Below are 16,810 nucleotides of genomic sequence, written 5' to 3'. Positions count from 1 at the left end.
AATCCAGAGTTCTGAGTGTTCGTTCACACTGTAATAAACTGGAAAAATGTTTCAATTAAGTAAAACAACCATATTCCATGAAAAAGTCACTCCTGTTATCCATAATACTAAAACCCTTGCACAATACTAGAAAAATTTTAATTTATATAAAACAGTAGAAACTATACCATTCATTAGAAACCTCAAAATATATATTTCTTAAAAAAGTGTTAAATACTCAGAGAAAGCTCAAGAAGCCAAAACCTCAAAGTCCACACATCCTGGTATTACCCTGAATTAACTAACCACATATTTAATCATATATCAACTTTTTCAAAGATATACAGACAATGCATCTATTTAAAAAGATTACTCTTTATAGTTAAGGAATTTACATTAACTTTCACATTCTACTTGGCAAGATCTATCTGTACTTCAGATTCTCTCTCACGTTCCAGGAAATACAAACTCACGATATGCCTATGATGACTACTAGCCTGTTTATGCAATTCTACTACACTAAATATAATTCCATAGAATGGACTCTTGATTATGTAAAAAAAAATCTAGTAATACTCCTGATAAAAGACTGTAATTCTCTTCTCCAATGGTCACAATTTTTAAAAAAGTATGCGAGGAACTGAGTATCACTCCTATGAAAGACAAAAAAAACCCGTATAATTTTGTTCCAAAATTAATTTAGTCTCATATATTTATATTAAGTCTTTCAAGGATTCCAGAGAATCTTTTCATATCTCCATTTCTGGAAAGTGAAATCAGTACAGAAGTAATTTGGGAACTTGAAAATGGCATTCATGTTTTTCAGCAGATGCCAAATTTTTGACGGACATGGCTCCCACAATTACTTTGTTACCATCAGTCCAGTCAGTTAACAGGTTGTAGGAAAAGATTCGTTTTTGCAGACACTGCTAAGCTGTTTAAAGAGAAGAGAGAGAGATTAATTTAGTGATTATAAAATGAACAAATATTTAAAATATTTTGAACACTTTTTGTCGCCTTATTATCAGAGGTGACATTTTAACAAACATGGACATTTCAGTTAAGTCAGGTCAAGAAGTGCAGAAACAGTAAGTCAATATGACAGAAATAGTAAGTCAATATGATGTGTTAGTTCAATTAATGTATGGATTCCTGCCACCATCTGAAGACAAATATTAAAAAGCTACATCTTTAGTCTAGTTCTTTATCATTTTGCCATAGAGGCAAAATTAGGAGGGAAAAAAAAGGTCGCCCAAATATTGTTTTCATCCATTACAGTAAATAGAGACAAACTTGAAATTTTCAAAACAATCCATATATTCCAGAAATCCCTTCATCCAACTATTACTCATCAGAACACAATTATCTAAAAATAGTAAGACAACAGGTTCATATTAATCATAACTTTTTAATTAACAAGTAGTGAATAGGACACTTCAAGATATTATTTACTACATACTGAAATAAACAGATCTGTTATAAATTCAGAAACTCAAACATTTACAGTAAAATGTGCTTACATAAATATGACAAAATTTTAAAGCCTCTGTTAAATAGGTCCTAAATACATGCAATACCATGTAAAAACAAGACCATGAAGTTGATGTAAAAAAAAAGACAAAATCAGATTCACCGAAATTAGAGGGAAAAAAAAAATGAAATGGAAACTAAGAAAAGACAGTTAAAATATAAGTAACCTAACAAAGCAGCTTTAAAAATAGGCGATTCTAATCTCCACTTTCAAAAATTATTAATCAAGTATTTTCAAAAACTGCCATTTATAAAATGACATTCTAAAAATCTACACTTGGAATTTCAAAGCATCCCAATTCAGAAAGCTTTTGACTATTGTTTTTCCCCAGCTCCAACTTCAAATAATGCAGGAAAGGTACTGATGTTAGGAAGAAAATATTCCAAGGAATGGCATAATTTTCAGAAAAACGCACTTACTGCTTCCAGAACCTTTTAAGACCCACAGTCAGCATTAACAATCATTTTTCCTATTCTCATCCACTATTTTTCAATGTCATATTAGAGATGAAAAAATTCTTTGAGCCCATAACTGAAAGATCAACAAACCTGGTTTTATTATGACACCATATTTTTGTCATTGGTACTGCACAAAATTATATACAACGAAATATATACAAAATGTTCAAGTATTAATTAAATTTCAATTCAAGGCTTCTGTTTCAAAAAGCTACAGTTAACATATTCCATAAAGATAGCACAAATTAGTCATTTCAAATAATTTTTCCAACTACTTTTGGTGTTTATATATATATTTATATATATATAATTCAGTAGGCACTAAAAATCCATGCAGCTGCATTGTGAGGGGCTTGCTCCTGCACTTAGATATAAGCAGGTTCATCACTCCAGGTTGTGAGTTTGGCTACTACCCATTCATGCTCAAGTGCAGTAGATGCTTTTACAAAATTTGCTGTGATGCACTGAAAACCAGAGGCCAAGTCAGGTCTCAAATAGTATTATCTAGCAACAAAACATTTACAGTTGTGCAAGAACAAGGATTCCATTTTCATAACAAAATAACAAAATAAAACATTTTGTGTGTAAGATAACTTACATCTTTGGACTGCTGGAAAATACTTTTTCATTATGAACATTTTAAAATAAAAGACAGCAGAAGCCCTGATATTACCTCTTTTTCCTCATTTCTTATACTACCTTTTAAAATAAAGCAGGAAATGTGGCCAGCAGCTGGTCCCGTCTCTTCTGCCCCAACAGCTGTATCCACTTTAGCACAAAGAAAAACAAGGATGCTAAATAGGTATGTACTTTATCAAACAGTGATGTTTCACAAAGAATTTCTTAATGCCTCTTACAATGAAGGCCACCGTAACTCAATTTATACAACTGGATAATAGATAACAGATTCTTTTCTTCAAGAAAAGAATATATCCCATCTTTGAAAAAAGTGTCTATCATGTCATTAAGTAGCCAGAACCACTCAATTTTTAAAATTATTTTTAAATAGGCCCAAAAACTTTCAAATATGGAAAATAAGATTCTTTGTGAAGCCTCACTTTACATGTTTTCATTCACATTTCACAACCTTCAATATCTAATCATACATAAATTTAACCTAAAAATTTAATACAACAAAAATAAAGGTGTTCAACAATTTATTCATACTCAGTGATAGGGTAATCACTGTGCTGGTCCTCAAAGAAACATTTTTCATTAACCATTCTTATTCCTCCTTCAATTAACTAACATGGAGACTGATGTTAATTTCCAACTTCTCTAAAGGTGAGACACTAAAATCTGTTCATCTGAATACTGTAATTCTAGATCTTCTACTTAAAACCTAAAGGCATTCTTGAATATCTAAGAGTTATTTTGCTGTCACCTCCAGCAAAATATCACATTTATGCATGCCTCAAACACTTCATGTCAACCTCTAAAAAGTTGCTCTAAGACTGGAATTCCAATTTGCACCTTGTACAACTCGGAACTTCCATTCAACTTCACCTGTTTCACTGTCTCCAAACTGTATCTCTATTAGCAGCTTTCAGTGTACAGTTGGAATCGATGTCATCCAAGGCCATGTCCACACTGGGGACAGAAGAGCTAGGTACACGCAAGTCTGAACAAGGGGATACATTAACAGCTATTTCAACCATAAGAAGCATCTTAGATACATTATTGACCAGCACAAGTCTGTTTCCAGGGTGGACAGGGCCCAAATTAGATTTCCCTCCCACCTTCCAAAAAAGAAAAAAAAAATCACACACACAAAATTTGAGACGTTGCCCATTAAAAGTAGACTAAGCAGCAGAGCATGAGCGTTACGTGAAGAGATGGATCCTTACCAGGTTGTGAGGCGGGAACGACTGTTCTGTAACCCCTACAACGGAGCCTGGCAGGAAGGAAATCACCTAAAAAAGAAACTGTCAGAGAGATTTAATAGTCACATGTTATCATTAGGAGTTGGTTACAGTGTCACATTCATGCTTTTAGCTAAACACTTAAAGACTCAATATTACTTTTTTTTTCTCCTGAAATGCGTCCAGTGAAGATGTCCCACACTAAGGTGTTTTACATGGTGTAAGGGAGTTGAAAGGGGTAAACGCGGATAAAGAGCAGATTACTTGACCCTACATTTTAAGAGAAGACGACGCCTTCCGGGCGCACGCCGAGCAGAACTCCACCGACACCTTATCCTTGTCCACATGAAGACACACTCCTCCCGCTGCGTCGTCCTCTTCCAGCAGGTCCTGCTGCTGCTTTCCCACCGGCAGAGCGTAGTCATGGTCGCCGGCGGGCGAGTCTCTGAAGAGCGAGGTGGTCAGCCGCAGTCCCACGCCGCTCAGCCGGCTCAGCAAGCGAGCCAGTCCGGTCTCGTTGGCGAGGACGGCCCGTAGGTAGCGACTCTCCTCCTGCAGTGCTTGCACGCGCTTGCCCAGCTCCCGATTCTCGGCCCGCAGCTCCTGGTTCTCGGCCGCCAGGCCCCGGACTCGACTCTCCAGCCCCATCACGTACTCCTTTTTCTTCAGCCGATTAAGACGGGCGGCAGCCGCCGCCGCCTTCCGGGGACTCTTTGTCGCCGCTTGGTTGTTGTCGTTGCCGCTGCCGCCGCCGCCGCCTCCTCCAGGGGACTTTCTCCGCCTCTTTTCGCCGCTGCTACTGTCACTGCCGCCGCTGCAGCCTCCGATACCGTTTAACAGCCTCTGCAGCAGGTCAGAAAAGCGCTGCATCTCGGCAGCCGCGGACTCATCGTCGTCGTCCCCTCTCCAGAGGCCGCCGCTATCCGAGCCTCCGCCGGACGAGGACAGAGGCCCGGGCGAGCTGAGCCCGGGTTCCAGGTGCCAGTCCGGTTGCCGGGGGTCCAGCAAATCCGCCAGTTCCAGCCCGGACAGAAAGTCCATGTCCTCGGTCTCGTCCCCGGGGACGCTGGCGATCGCCTCCTCCTCCATCTCCTCCGGCGAGGGCGCGCGCACCGCTACGCCGCCGCGGCCCCCCCGCCCGCGCTCCAGCTCGCCCTCGTCGCCGCGCGACTGCTCGCGGCCCGGGGATCGGGAGGCCGCCGTCTCTTCCTCCTCCGCAGCTGCAGCCGCCCGGGGCAAGTCCGGGGGCAGCGAGCAGGTGGCGGCCTGGGCCGGGCTCTCGCTGCGGGTTGGGGAGTCGGTGCCCGAGGCCGCCAGCAGTTTGGTCAGGCTGTGCCTCATGGGGCCCGGCGGCGGGCCCACGTAGGCCCCGGCCTCTCACACCGGGCCTCGCGGGCCCCCAGGACCCCAGGCCCCAGCGCCGGCAAGCGGAGAGCTGGCCAGAACGAAATGGAGAGGAAGGTCTGAGCCGACTCCCGCCCCACTTCGCTGGTCGACCCCCCGCGCCCAGGCGGGGGGAGTGAAGGAACACCGAGACGGCGAGCCCTGGCGATGACTCGACCGCGCCACCCAGACAACGGCCTGGCCGGAAGTCAGGCGCTCTCGCCCCAGCCCCTCCCACGGCGTTTCGCGCTCCACCGGGCTTTAGTATCGCGAGAGTTCGGGGGTTTCTGGAGTGGGAATAATTCCAGATCTGTGGTGATGTCATAGTAACAGCGGTTGCACTAACAAAACCGGGAGTTTATAGAAAGAGTCGTCTACTCTTACTTCTCAGCTGTGTATTGTGGCTTCAGTTTCCAGTGAAACCACTCTTGCTCAGAACTGACTCTTTAGATACCAACTTTTGAATAAATATAAAGTTATACTGGATTTCTCTGAAATTTAAGACTGGTGACCAATCCTCTCTTGAAACTGCTCCTTTCCCCTTCTGTTATAATAAAAGGTCTTTTATAGAGTACTAGAAAAAGTACGGTAAATAAATCACTCATATATAATTTTTCCAAGTTATAAAAACTTCCAAACACACAGAATATAATACAGCATACACTCTTTATTCAATCCGATACCCAGACTCAACAGTTCAACAATAAACGTTTTTGCCGTATGTGCTTTAGCTTCATGTGTTTGTAAAACAATCTTTTTTTTAATGAATTATCCCAAAGTTGCAAACAAGACACACCACCCCAACACACTTCAGTATGTATCTCTAAAAATAAAGACATTCTCTTTTATAATTAGAGTGTTTTTTCTATGTACATACACACGTTGTTTTGTTTTATTTCTTTGAACTCGACTGTTTCAGTATGAATACACTGTGGACTTCTTCATACAACTAAATACAGTTCCACATGCTTATTTTTTTGATGTCCGTCTAGAGTTGCATTTCATGAACTTTGCAACTTTTATTCAACCACTTCTTAACACTTAAGTTGCATTATTATTGTATTACACAATAGTATTGTTTACATATCTTGTTCATTTATTCTATAATTTCCTTAGGATAAATTATTTGACAAAAAATTTCTAGATACAATTTTTATACATAGACCTTATTACCTAGGGAAAGTTTTCTCTCACCAATGGTGTGTGACAGTGTTTAGTTCCTGCACACTCAATGACAGTGGATATTTTTCTTTTTAAAATGAGTCAATCCCAACATAAAAATGGCATATTTTCATATTTCAAAGTTGTATTTCCTTGATTATTAAAAAGTTTGTTTTTCACTTATCAATTGACTTCTAATGCGAACAAACAGCCTTTTCACCTCATTAGCCCATTTTTCATTGAGGTGGGGGAGGATGTTTGTCAGGAAAAATGTCTTTTTCCTTCTTGAGTTACTTTTACATTATAAGGAAAACATACCTTTGTCCCATTTATGTTCTAACTTTTCCCTAGTTGATCATTTATTGGGAGATAGAGGAATAAAATTGTTTGTTTTGTTATAATTATTAAACAATCAATCTATTAAATTTTTCTTCATGGGTTCTGGCTTTAAGCCTTAAAAAGTTTTATTTGCCTTATGAATACTAATATTTACCTATGTGCTTTAGATCTTCTTTAATTAATTCTATTTATATTTTACTAAGAGGTTTTTTTTTAACAACATGAGTGACAATTTATTTCATTTTGATACAAATAAAATTTATTCTGGTATATAATGTGGCATAGAAAGTGATTTGCCACAAAAAATTTATTGAACAATTCATACTTGCTCCACTTGTTTTCCAACATGTATGCCATATATCAAATTCTTACATGCAGCTGGATCTACTTTCTGGTCTTTGTTTTCTATTTCATCGATTGTCTCATCATTCTGGAAGCAAAATAATTCCATTTTTATTGCCATTTCATAATATATTTGATATTTCATAAGACAAGTCCTTTATTAGTCTTACTTTCTCAGAATCTTTTACCAACAAATGAATATTTATTCTTCCAGATAACTTTATAAATTTTCCAAGTTCAAGGAAGCTGGACTTTAAATAGAAATTGCATTAAGTTTATTAGTTTATTTCCCCCAATTATTTCATGTATTTTTTGCTACTGGAGTAGATTTTTTCTTCTTTTATATTTTCTAAATGGTTATTATTGCAACATAGAAAGGCTATTGATCTTTTCTGTTAAATTTTTAACTGACTAGCTCACTGAAATTTCTCAAGTTTCTATTTTCAGCTTATTTATTCCTGCTAAACAATTATGTCACCTTATCATAAATAAGGACAATTTTACCTCCTTTACAATGCAATAATGAATAGCATTTCCAGATTGATGTTAAATAATACTGTTAATGGCCAATTTCCTTGTCTTATTTCTTACATTAAAATGACTGCCTCTAGTGTGTAATTATTAATTTGAGATGGGTATTTTCTTTTTCTTTCTTTTTTTTTTTTTTTTTTTAGTGAGAAAGAAACAGACAAGGACAGACAGGAAGGGATAGAGATGAGAAGCATTGATTCTTTGTCGTGGCACCTTAGTTGTTCATTGATTGCTTTCTCATATGTGCCTTGACCTGGGAGGGAGAGCTCAAGCAGAGTGAGTGACCGCTTTGCTCAAGCCAGCGACCTTGGACTTAAGCCAGCAACCATAGAGTCATGTGTATGATCCCACACTCATGCCGGTGACCCCATTCTCAAGCCGATGCTCAAGCCAGCGACCTCAGCATTTCAAACCTGGGTCCTCAGCATCCCAGGCCGATGCTCTACCCACTGTGCCACTGCCTGATCAGGCTGAAATGGGTATTTTTATTAGGTTAAGCTCAGTTTGCAAGAAACAGAAAGCAGTCCAGCTATTTTCATCAGAAAAAGATGTAAAACAGAGAATTCATTCTTTTAAAGTCATTGAATAAGAGGAGTAGGCATTAGGCTGGATGCTCCTGCATGCCACTTAGTACAATGTGGCCAAACAGGCCTGATAAAGAACCACTGTCTCTGCCTCAGTTGGGAAAGTGGTAAAGAGAAAGCTGGAATGCTGGCTTCAGGAGCACTGTTGCTGCCCAGACTCTCAACCCTATATATTATATTGTTGCCTAAAAAGTTACCCAAAACTTTAAAATGACAAACTTTGATCATTGTGTGATTTAAAACAACAACAAACTTTTATTATCTCTTGCAGTTTCAGTTGGTCAGGAATTTGTAATTGCAGTCTGGCTCCAGAATTTTCATGGAATTCAGTCAGATTAAGATTAGGGCTATAGTCATCTGAAGGCTTGACTCGGCTAGAGGGTTCACTTTCAAGGTGGCTGACAGGTTGGTCCTGGGGGAAGCTTCAGTTCCCCATCCACGTAGGCCTCTCTACAAGCTGTGTGAGCATCTACACTACATGGTAATGGGCTTTCCCCAGAATGAATCATCCAATAGATCAAAGGAAGCAGCAGCAATAAATTTTATGACCTAGCCTCAGAAGTCATATACGATCACTTCTGTAGTATTCTATTGGCCACAGGAGTCTGATCTTATTCCCTGTGGAAGAGGACTACATGAGAATGTGGATACTATTATAGGAGACAAGAATCAGTAGGTGCTATCTCAGGGGCTGGCTACCATATCCCATAAAACTAGTGAATGAATATTGGGATGCTACTGCAGAAAAACGTCTCCAAAAATGTGCTTGGCAACAACAGCTAAAGCAAAGGAAGAGGGCCCTGCCTCATTTGCATCTTCCAAATATAACTGCAGAGGAGTCTGCAAATAGAGTTTGCTTTGTATGTCTTTGTTTTAGCTTTTCCATTTCTGCAATACAGGAAAGCACATTAAAAGAGGGATTAAAATAGATAAGGAATATCAATCTATTAAATTCTCCATGAAGACCACGACTTTATTGTACTTCATTCAGCACTACTATATACATGCATTGAATTTTCTGTAGCAAAGAGGGTGGGGAGTGAAGCTGAATCAGGGTTGGTGCTTTGCTGAGTGGATTCATCAGAATGACACAAGTGTTACAGAGGACAAAGTGCTCTCTCTTCCTCTTTCTCCTTTTGAAGAAAAACTGTCATAGATTTAAACTGTTTTCAATTCAAACTTAACATTAAATACTTTTTACTTTATTTTTTAATATCTTAATTTGTAACATTAAAAATTTTGTTTCTAGCAACATTACTATAATCTCTTTTTGCTTTAGCCTCTTTATTCTCAGCCTTTCATTATGTATATGTGTGTGTATATATATATAATACAGTACTTTAACAATAGTTTTAAAGTATAATATAATAGTTTTAAAATAATGCCAATATTACAACTAACCATAGAGCTAATCAATGAAATTTACTAAGATTTATTTGTGGTTCTAGTTCTTCTTGGAATATATTCTATTAAGATATTCTTTTAAAATGCTGTTTCCTACAGTCATTTGTATAATTCTTTTCTCTGTGTGGCTATAGCAATGTGAAATTCATACCATGTCCTGTCATATCTCTCAGTCACTGAAAGTTTTAGCTCCTTGATTTCCTCTTCACCCGGTAAGATCTTAGTTCAGGTCACCCAGTAAGTGACAGGATCACTGCACTAATATCTTCATTAGTTCAGTGATCACAGATCTTAGCTTCCAAAGGACCTAGTGAATGGTTTGAGTGGGGATGGGGTTGGGGAAGGATTGAGCCAGATTATGAAGGCTCACGCTTGTCACTGGAATGAAGGTAAATATGAATATGAGCATAATGGGATTAATCTGGCCACAGAGTCTCTTATTAGAGACTACTGCGACTGCTTATTCTGTATCCTGAATGACAGGGCTATTGGCAGAGGCAATTTTCTTACAAAGAGCAGGAGGTCCTATGAAGGCTTCTGAGCTACTGTACTCTCATGTTTTCCCATCTCTTCTCTTGGATGATTCTTACACATTCTAATCTACAGGCTTTAGTTTAAATGCCATTTCTAGGAAAAACTTTCCCTAACCTCTTCTACATTCTGTTGGGAAAACCTACCATGCATTCCCATATCATCCTATCTTTCAGCATTTTTCTCACTCATTGGAATACAAATTCAATGATAAGGTCTCTGTCTTGCCCACGTTGTGTCTCAGAATTTAGCACAGTTCCTAACCAATAATATGCTTTCAATAAACATTGGTTAAATTGATAAGAAAAAGTAAATGAGTGAGTTATTAATTAAAGTTGAAAGATCAGAATGGCTTGGTCTGCCCTACCTTCATCATCATTTGTTTAAGGCAAAATCAAAAACCAACACCCGAAGCCTAAAAACCTGAAATTAGCCTCACTAGGCTATGGCACAGGGTAAAGAGCATCGGACTGGGACGCAGAGGACCCAGGTTAAACCCTGAGGTCGCCATGCTTGAGCTGGGGCTCATCTGGCTTGAGCATGAGCTCACTGGCTTGAGTGCGGGATCACTGGCTTGAGCCCAAGGTTGCTGGCATGAGCAAGGGGTAACTCGCTCTTCTGGAGCAACCCCCACCCCATCAAGGCACATATGAGAAAGCAATCAATGAACAATGAAGGTGCTGCAATGAAGAATTGATACTTCTCATCTCTATCCCTTCCTATCTGTCTGTCCCTATCTGTTCCTCTCTCTCTCTCTCTCTCTCTCTCTCTCTCACACACACACACACACACACACACACACAAAATAAAAATAAAAATAAAAACCTGAAATGAGAAAATAGGCTTTCTAAAACCTAAAATTTAGGTCTCACACTGACATGTGAAAATCCACAAGAAAAGTTAATATATTTAAATCTTTAAATTTAGAAGAGAAATAGTACTAATTAGGAAGCACCCCTCAGGGTAGAAAAAGATATTGTCATTAGCTACATGTTCTTGAACATTTGTGAAAGTGGAAGCTTCCAGCTGAATGGTCTGACCCAGATATGTCAGGTCGTATTTGGCTCTCTATAAAATATGTTTTGCCTACTCGATTCTTGGAGAAAGAAAAATTGGTAGGCTTTTTGAGGTCATCTACTCAGAAATAGATATCACTAGGAAGTTAAGCAGGTATGTACAAGATTTTATTTTTGTTTTTATTATCTTTTTGAATAGGTAATATATGCACATGGTTCAAAGTCAAATGATATAAAATGGTATACATTGAAAAGTTTTTGTTCCACCCCTATTCCTAAACACCGTAGTTCCCACAGCCCTCCACACCACTAATAACCACTTTTATTAGTATTTATTTTTTACAATATGGATTTATCCAAATGTGAGTAATGTATTTGTTTTCTTATTTCCCTCTCTACCTCTCTCCCCTTACATAAAAGATAGTAGACTAGTCATTTACTTTGCATCTTGTTTTTTCCCTCTATATATAACATGTCCTGAAGATTTTCTATATTAATACCTTAATAGCTTCTCTCTCTCTTTCTTTTTTTCTCCTTCCTTCCTCTCTCTCTCTTTCTCTCTCTTTTCTTTCCCTTTCTTTCTTTATTATTTATTTTCTTACTTTTTTATTTTCAACATATTCCGCCCTGGCCGGTTGGCTCAGCGGTAGAGCGTCGGCCTAGCGTGCGGAGGACCCGGGTTCAATTCCTGGCCAGGGCACACAGGAGAAGCGCCCATTTGCTTCTCCACCCCTCCTCTCTCTGTCTCTCTCTTCCCCTCCCGCAGCTGAGGCTCCATTGGAGCAAAGATGGCCCGGGCGCTGGGGATGGTTCTGTGGCCTCTGCCTCAGGCGCTAGAGTGGCTCTGGTCGCAACATGGCAACGCCCAGGATGGGCAAAGCATCGCCCCCTGGTGGGCAGAGCGTCGCCCCATGGTGGGCGTGCCGGGTGGATCCCGGTCGGGCGCATGCGGGAGTCTGTCTGACTGTCTCTCCCTGTTTCCAGCTTCAGAAAAGTGAAAAAAAAAAAAAAACAAAAAAAACATATTCCAAGGTATGAAGGGCCCACAGTTTAATTAGTTCCTTAGTAATGATATGCAACCCATTTGCAATTTGTTGCTATTACAAACAATGTTGTAATAAATAATCGTAAACATGAAAAGGAAGATTGTTTTAGACTAGTTCAAAGAGTGGATTAGAGCATTAAATAGGAACAGTCTGGCAAGTAGCTGAGTCCCTTTTTGGAACTGGGGACTGAGGGGGCTAGGGAAGGGGGCACTGTAATCAGTTGAATGTGTAAGGAATGACCAGGGAGATCTGTCCAAGGGAAATCTTTTCTTGGATTTTTTTTTCACATGAGATAAACAAAAGGTTTGGAGGGACCAACACCAAGGAGGGAGATACATCTGTATAACCCTAGGCTCTTAAATTTAATAAGATGTTTTTAGTATTTGGAAAATAACATCCAGTTTGTCTTTAGGGAGATAGACAAGTGATTATAAAAGCCCATTGTTGGCCACCTTCCAAAATTCCAACAAGTTAAGAGGCCAAGATAAAAAAGAAAAAAAAGACTGCCTGCCTGATAAGGCCTTGTCAATATAAGTAAATGTAGTATAGCAGAATCTATTGAAGGCCAGCCCTGCCTTCGTCAGATACCCTTCCACTCTGTGGCATTGACTGGCTTCCTTTCCATCCAGGGGCAGATCCTGTCTGGCCCAAGTTAGTCATGGTGGCAACAGTTCCCATGAAGATGCTTGGATGAGGTGTTTGTATATGGCCCACTTCTAGCTAATGACAATGGGAGAAAAGTCACCTGGAGGGGCAAGGGCAGCTTTGGGAGAGCAGTTAGAGTCATGGCCATTTTCCCTTATTCATGCACAAATATGTATCTCAAATGTCTGCCTGGTTCTCTTGGCCTTGCTAAAGCGGGAAGCAGAGTCTGCTTCCCACACTGACCCAGCACCACACTCTCCCGGAATCTGAATTAATGAGAGCTAGATAGAACAGCAAGCACCTACCTGGGAAGGTATGCTTCAAACAATCTTCTTTAAATTATTCCTTAGTTTTAGCTTGGCCTGTGGTGGTGCAGTGGATAGAGGGTTGACCTGGAACATTGAGGTTAGAAGTTCAAAACCCTGAACTTGTCCAGTCAAGGCACATATGACAAGCAAGCAATGAACAACTAAAATGAAGCAACTATGAGCTGCCCCCCCACTGCCACCATCCTCTCTCTGTAAAATCAATATATAAAATCTTTAAAAAAAAAATATTCTTTAGTTTTAATATAGTGAAGTTGGGGAGAAATGGACTTCTGATTAGCACTTTGTTTACTGGAAACAAAGTAAATTGAATTAATTTTCACTAATTGAAGCAAAGCCACTATTGTGAGAACATCGTGCAGTCAGTTCACTTTTCCTAAAGCTCTCATTTCTCCCCTAGGTCTATTTCACAATTAGTTTTGGAACCAGACAAGTTCCCGAGTGGCACATAATGGGCTCACAGTAGAGCCCGTCAAAGATCACACTTATCAGCTACACCAGGGGTAGTCAACCTGGTCCCTACTGCCCACTAGTGGGCGTTCCAGCATTCATGGTGGGCAGTAGTGGAGCAACCAAACTGTGCCGCAATTACATACTAATCGACTAACTGTTGACCAGTCAAGATCAGGACAGCGGTCAGACTCTGCTACAGGGCATTTGTATTGGGACCGCACCCGACCTCTTTCGCGACCACCTGGCCCGCCTCCACGAGCAGCCAGGTACCTGACCCCGGGTCCACACCCGCTGCCTGATCTGGTGGGCAGTTTATGACCACTATTGTCGTCCAAAAACTAGCAATTCGTTGTTTTATTACCCCATTGACAAAGAACTCCATGGTTCGATGCTTCTTTCTATGACAGAAATGGCCGGACAATGGAGACACCAATTAACTCATATTTTCATCTCAATTCCTGGATTTTAGGGTAATAGGGTGACATTCTAGGAACCTCCCCCCTTGGACTGCCCAAACTAGCAGATGTCTCGCTACTTCACCCTGATCGCAAAGAAGTGATGCCATTGGCCAACACCCGCTACATAAAGCTTTATAAAATGCACAACCATGGATACTCACTAACTTAGTCTCATCTCAACAAACTCTCACTCAACCACAACACTTGTAACGTCAGGATCACGCAACAGACTTCAAGCACATTTTTTTCACGTTACGTAAGTGAAGCTAAATCATTACGTAATCAAAACTAAAGTCAGTTTGTAGTTAGATTTCTGAGAGCAAGCACGTGCTTACAACTTTAAACAAAATATTGTGAAATATCATGAGCCCACGTCTCAAAAAAAATACGTACGCGGCTATTCGCCAGAGTATCTAAAGATGGGTCTCATAGAATCTGTTGCAAATAAACAACATCCAATGTGTTTATTGTGCCCTAAAACATTATCCAATGAGGCAATGAAACCAAGTCGATTGCAAGAACATCTTTCTACAAAGCACACAAATGACAAGGACAAGCCCATTGAATATTTTCAGGAATCAAAATCGTTCAATTATTGTTGCATCATTTAAGAAACAATATACAACGAATGAAGATGAATTAATTGCAAAAAGTGGTAAAAGCAATAACATTGGAGAAACTGTAATAATATCCTCTATAAAAGAATTTATCTCAATAGTAATGCATCAGGATATACCTCCTGAATGTTAAAAATGTTGCCCCTAAGCAATAGCACAATAAAGCAACGAATTGATGAAATGACAGTTAATGTTGAAAACAATCTTATAAGTATTCTCCAACTCTTCATTTTCCATTGGACGAATCTACCATTGCAGATAATGATACTTTATTGATGGCATATATACACTATTTTGTTGAAAACAATATATTATGAGAAGAACTGCTATTCGCAATAAATCTCATCACAGATACAAAAGGATTATCTATATTTAATACTGTGAGAACATACTTTACAAAAAATAATATTCCTTTGAATAATATTGTTGCATGCGCTACTGATGGAGCACCATCAATGGTAGGCCGCTATCGTGGATTTGTTGCTTATTTGAAGCAGGAAGTGCCAAATGTTTTATGTATTCATTGTGTGGTGCACAGACAACATCTTGTAGAAAAACATCTAAGTACAAGTCTTCATTCATCATTAACTATAATAATTCGAGCCATAAACAAGATCAAATCCAATGCAAAGAATGATAGAATGTTTCGGCAGCTTTGTCAGGACAATAATGAAGATTTTATTAAGTTACTTTACTTTCGCACACAGAAGTTCGGTGGCTGTCAAAGGGTACATCTTTGGCTAGATTTGTAGCATTATATGATAGTGTCATACAATTTTTTGAAAGTAATAATGAGGCCCTGGCCAGTTGGCTCAGTGATAGAGCGTTGGCCTGGTGTGCAGGAGTCCCGGGTTCGATTCCCAGCCAGGGCACACAGGAGAAGCGCCCATTTGCTTCTTCACCCCTCCCCCTCTCCTTCCTCTCTGTCTCTCTCTTCCCCTCCCGCAGCTATGGTTCCACTGAGCAAAAGTTTGCCCAGGCGCTGAGGATGGCTCTATGGTCTCTGCCTCAGGTGCTAGAATGGCTCTGATTGCGGCAGAGCAAAGCCCCAAGATGGGCAGAGCATCGCCCCAGGTGGGCATGCCGGGTGGATCCCGGTCGGGCACATGCGGAAGACTGTCTGACTGCCTCCCCGTTTCCAGCTTTGGAAAAATACAAAAAAAAAAAAGAAAGTAATAATGAGACTGCCAGAGTCCAGCCCCGGGGGGAATACAGGGGTCCCACAGGAAGAGACGGCGTCGGTGAAATCGAGTGAGAGAGCCGAATTCTTTTCTTTTTCTTTATTCTCTAGTTAGCATTTACTGCCAGGCATCTCCGCCAAATGCTAGTACAGCTCCTTTTTTATACACTGACACCAAGTTACAATTACATGGTATTAATCATTGCTTCTGTTTCACTATGTTTACATGTTTCCAGATAACAGTTAATTTATATCTATAAACTACAAATCAGGTGGCAATTCACTCAAAGTACAACTAAAAAATAACTTGAATAGCGATAACAACATCGGTTATTTATTTTAAAGGATTAATACTAACTAATAACTCAACTTTACTGTTGTTGTGAGTCAAGGGGCAGAGAGAGATTAACAGACAAAATCATTAAGGATTAGCAAAGGACCACCGCTTGCTCAGGCAAATGGCCTTGAGTTTATGCGGTGTCCTAACTTTTCTCACAAGATAACAAAAGGCTTGCCCATTAAGAAATTGACATAACATTAAGAGTAACTTTTACTTAAAGATATATAGAGTGCACTTGCAAGATAGCTTAGTAGCAACATAATTTCAGAAGACATTAGTTGCTATTGCTTCTATGGATGCCCCCCATTCCTCTCATTATCTGAAGAAAAAATCTTGGAAAGTACACAAACCTCATGAGAGTGTCTCACTGAGAAAGCCCAGCAACTGCCTTTAGTCATAAAACAAGTCTCTTAGCAAAACATTCTTTTCTTGCTGACTGCATTCCCATCCCAGGCCATGCAACGGGCCATTCCATTACTCCTTTCCTAAGATTCTATTGTCTAGTCAAATTTTATTTATTTACTATATTCACACACTAGTTAAATTCTAACTATATTCTTCTTATAGTGTACCATTATCTGCAGATCAAATAAGCAAGAAGAAAGGAATGTTTCTCTACTCTAT

The 16,810-nt window shown here is 39.7% G+C and overlaps 1 protein-coding gene across 2 annotated transcripts; it reads right to left on the bottom strand.

Annotated features, from left to right (window-relative positions):
* Positions 1 to 336: 336 nt before the first annotated feature.
* Positions 337 to 5,445, bottom strand: CREBZF (CREB/ATF bZIP transcription factor). 2 transcript variants are annotated; one of them, XM_066248939.1, is made up of 4 exons: positions 4,105 to 5,445; positions 3,816 to 3,893; positions 2,668 to 2,736; positions 337 to 913 (listed from the first exon to the last, which is right to left on the bottom strand). In XM_066248939.1, the coding sequence occupies exons 1-2, from the start codon at positions 5,169 to 5,171 to the stop codon at positions 3,878 to 3,880; spliced, it is 1,083 nt and encodes a 360-aa protein (XP_066105036.1). In that variant the 5' UTR covers positions 5,172 to 5,445; the 3' UTR covers positions 337 to 913; positions 2,668 to 2,736; positions 3,816 to 3,877. The 2 variants fall into 2 exon arrangements, with proteins under 2 accessions (XP_066105036.1, XP_066105043.1); XM_066248946.1 differs by having other exon boundaries at positions 3,816 to 5,445.
* Between the last annotated feature and the right edge of the window lie 11,365 nt (positions 5,446 to 16,810).

This window comes from Saccopteryx bilineata, chromosome 1, assembly GCF_036850765.1.
Source record: "Saccopteryx bilineata isolate mSacBil1 chromosome 1, mSacBil1_pri_phased_curated, whole genome shotgun sequence".
NCBI lineage: Eukaryota > Metazoa > Chordata > Mammalia > Chiroptera > Emballonuridae > Saccopteryx > Saccopteryx bilineata.
The sequence above is the reverse complement of the archived record's forward strand: the minus strand, read 5'-3'. Positions and strand labels throughout refer to the sequence as shown.

Bases quoted from the DNA above. Each gene is read 5' to 3' on its own strand.
- CREBZF (XM_066248939.1), bottom strand. From the start codon at position 5,171: ATGAGGCACAGCCTGACCAAACTGCTGGCGGCCTCGGGCACCGACTCC.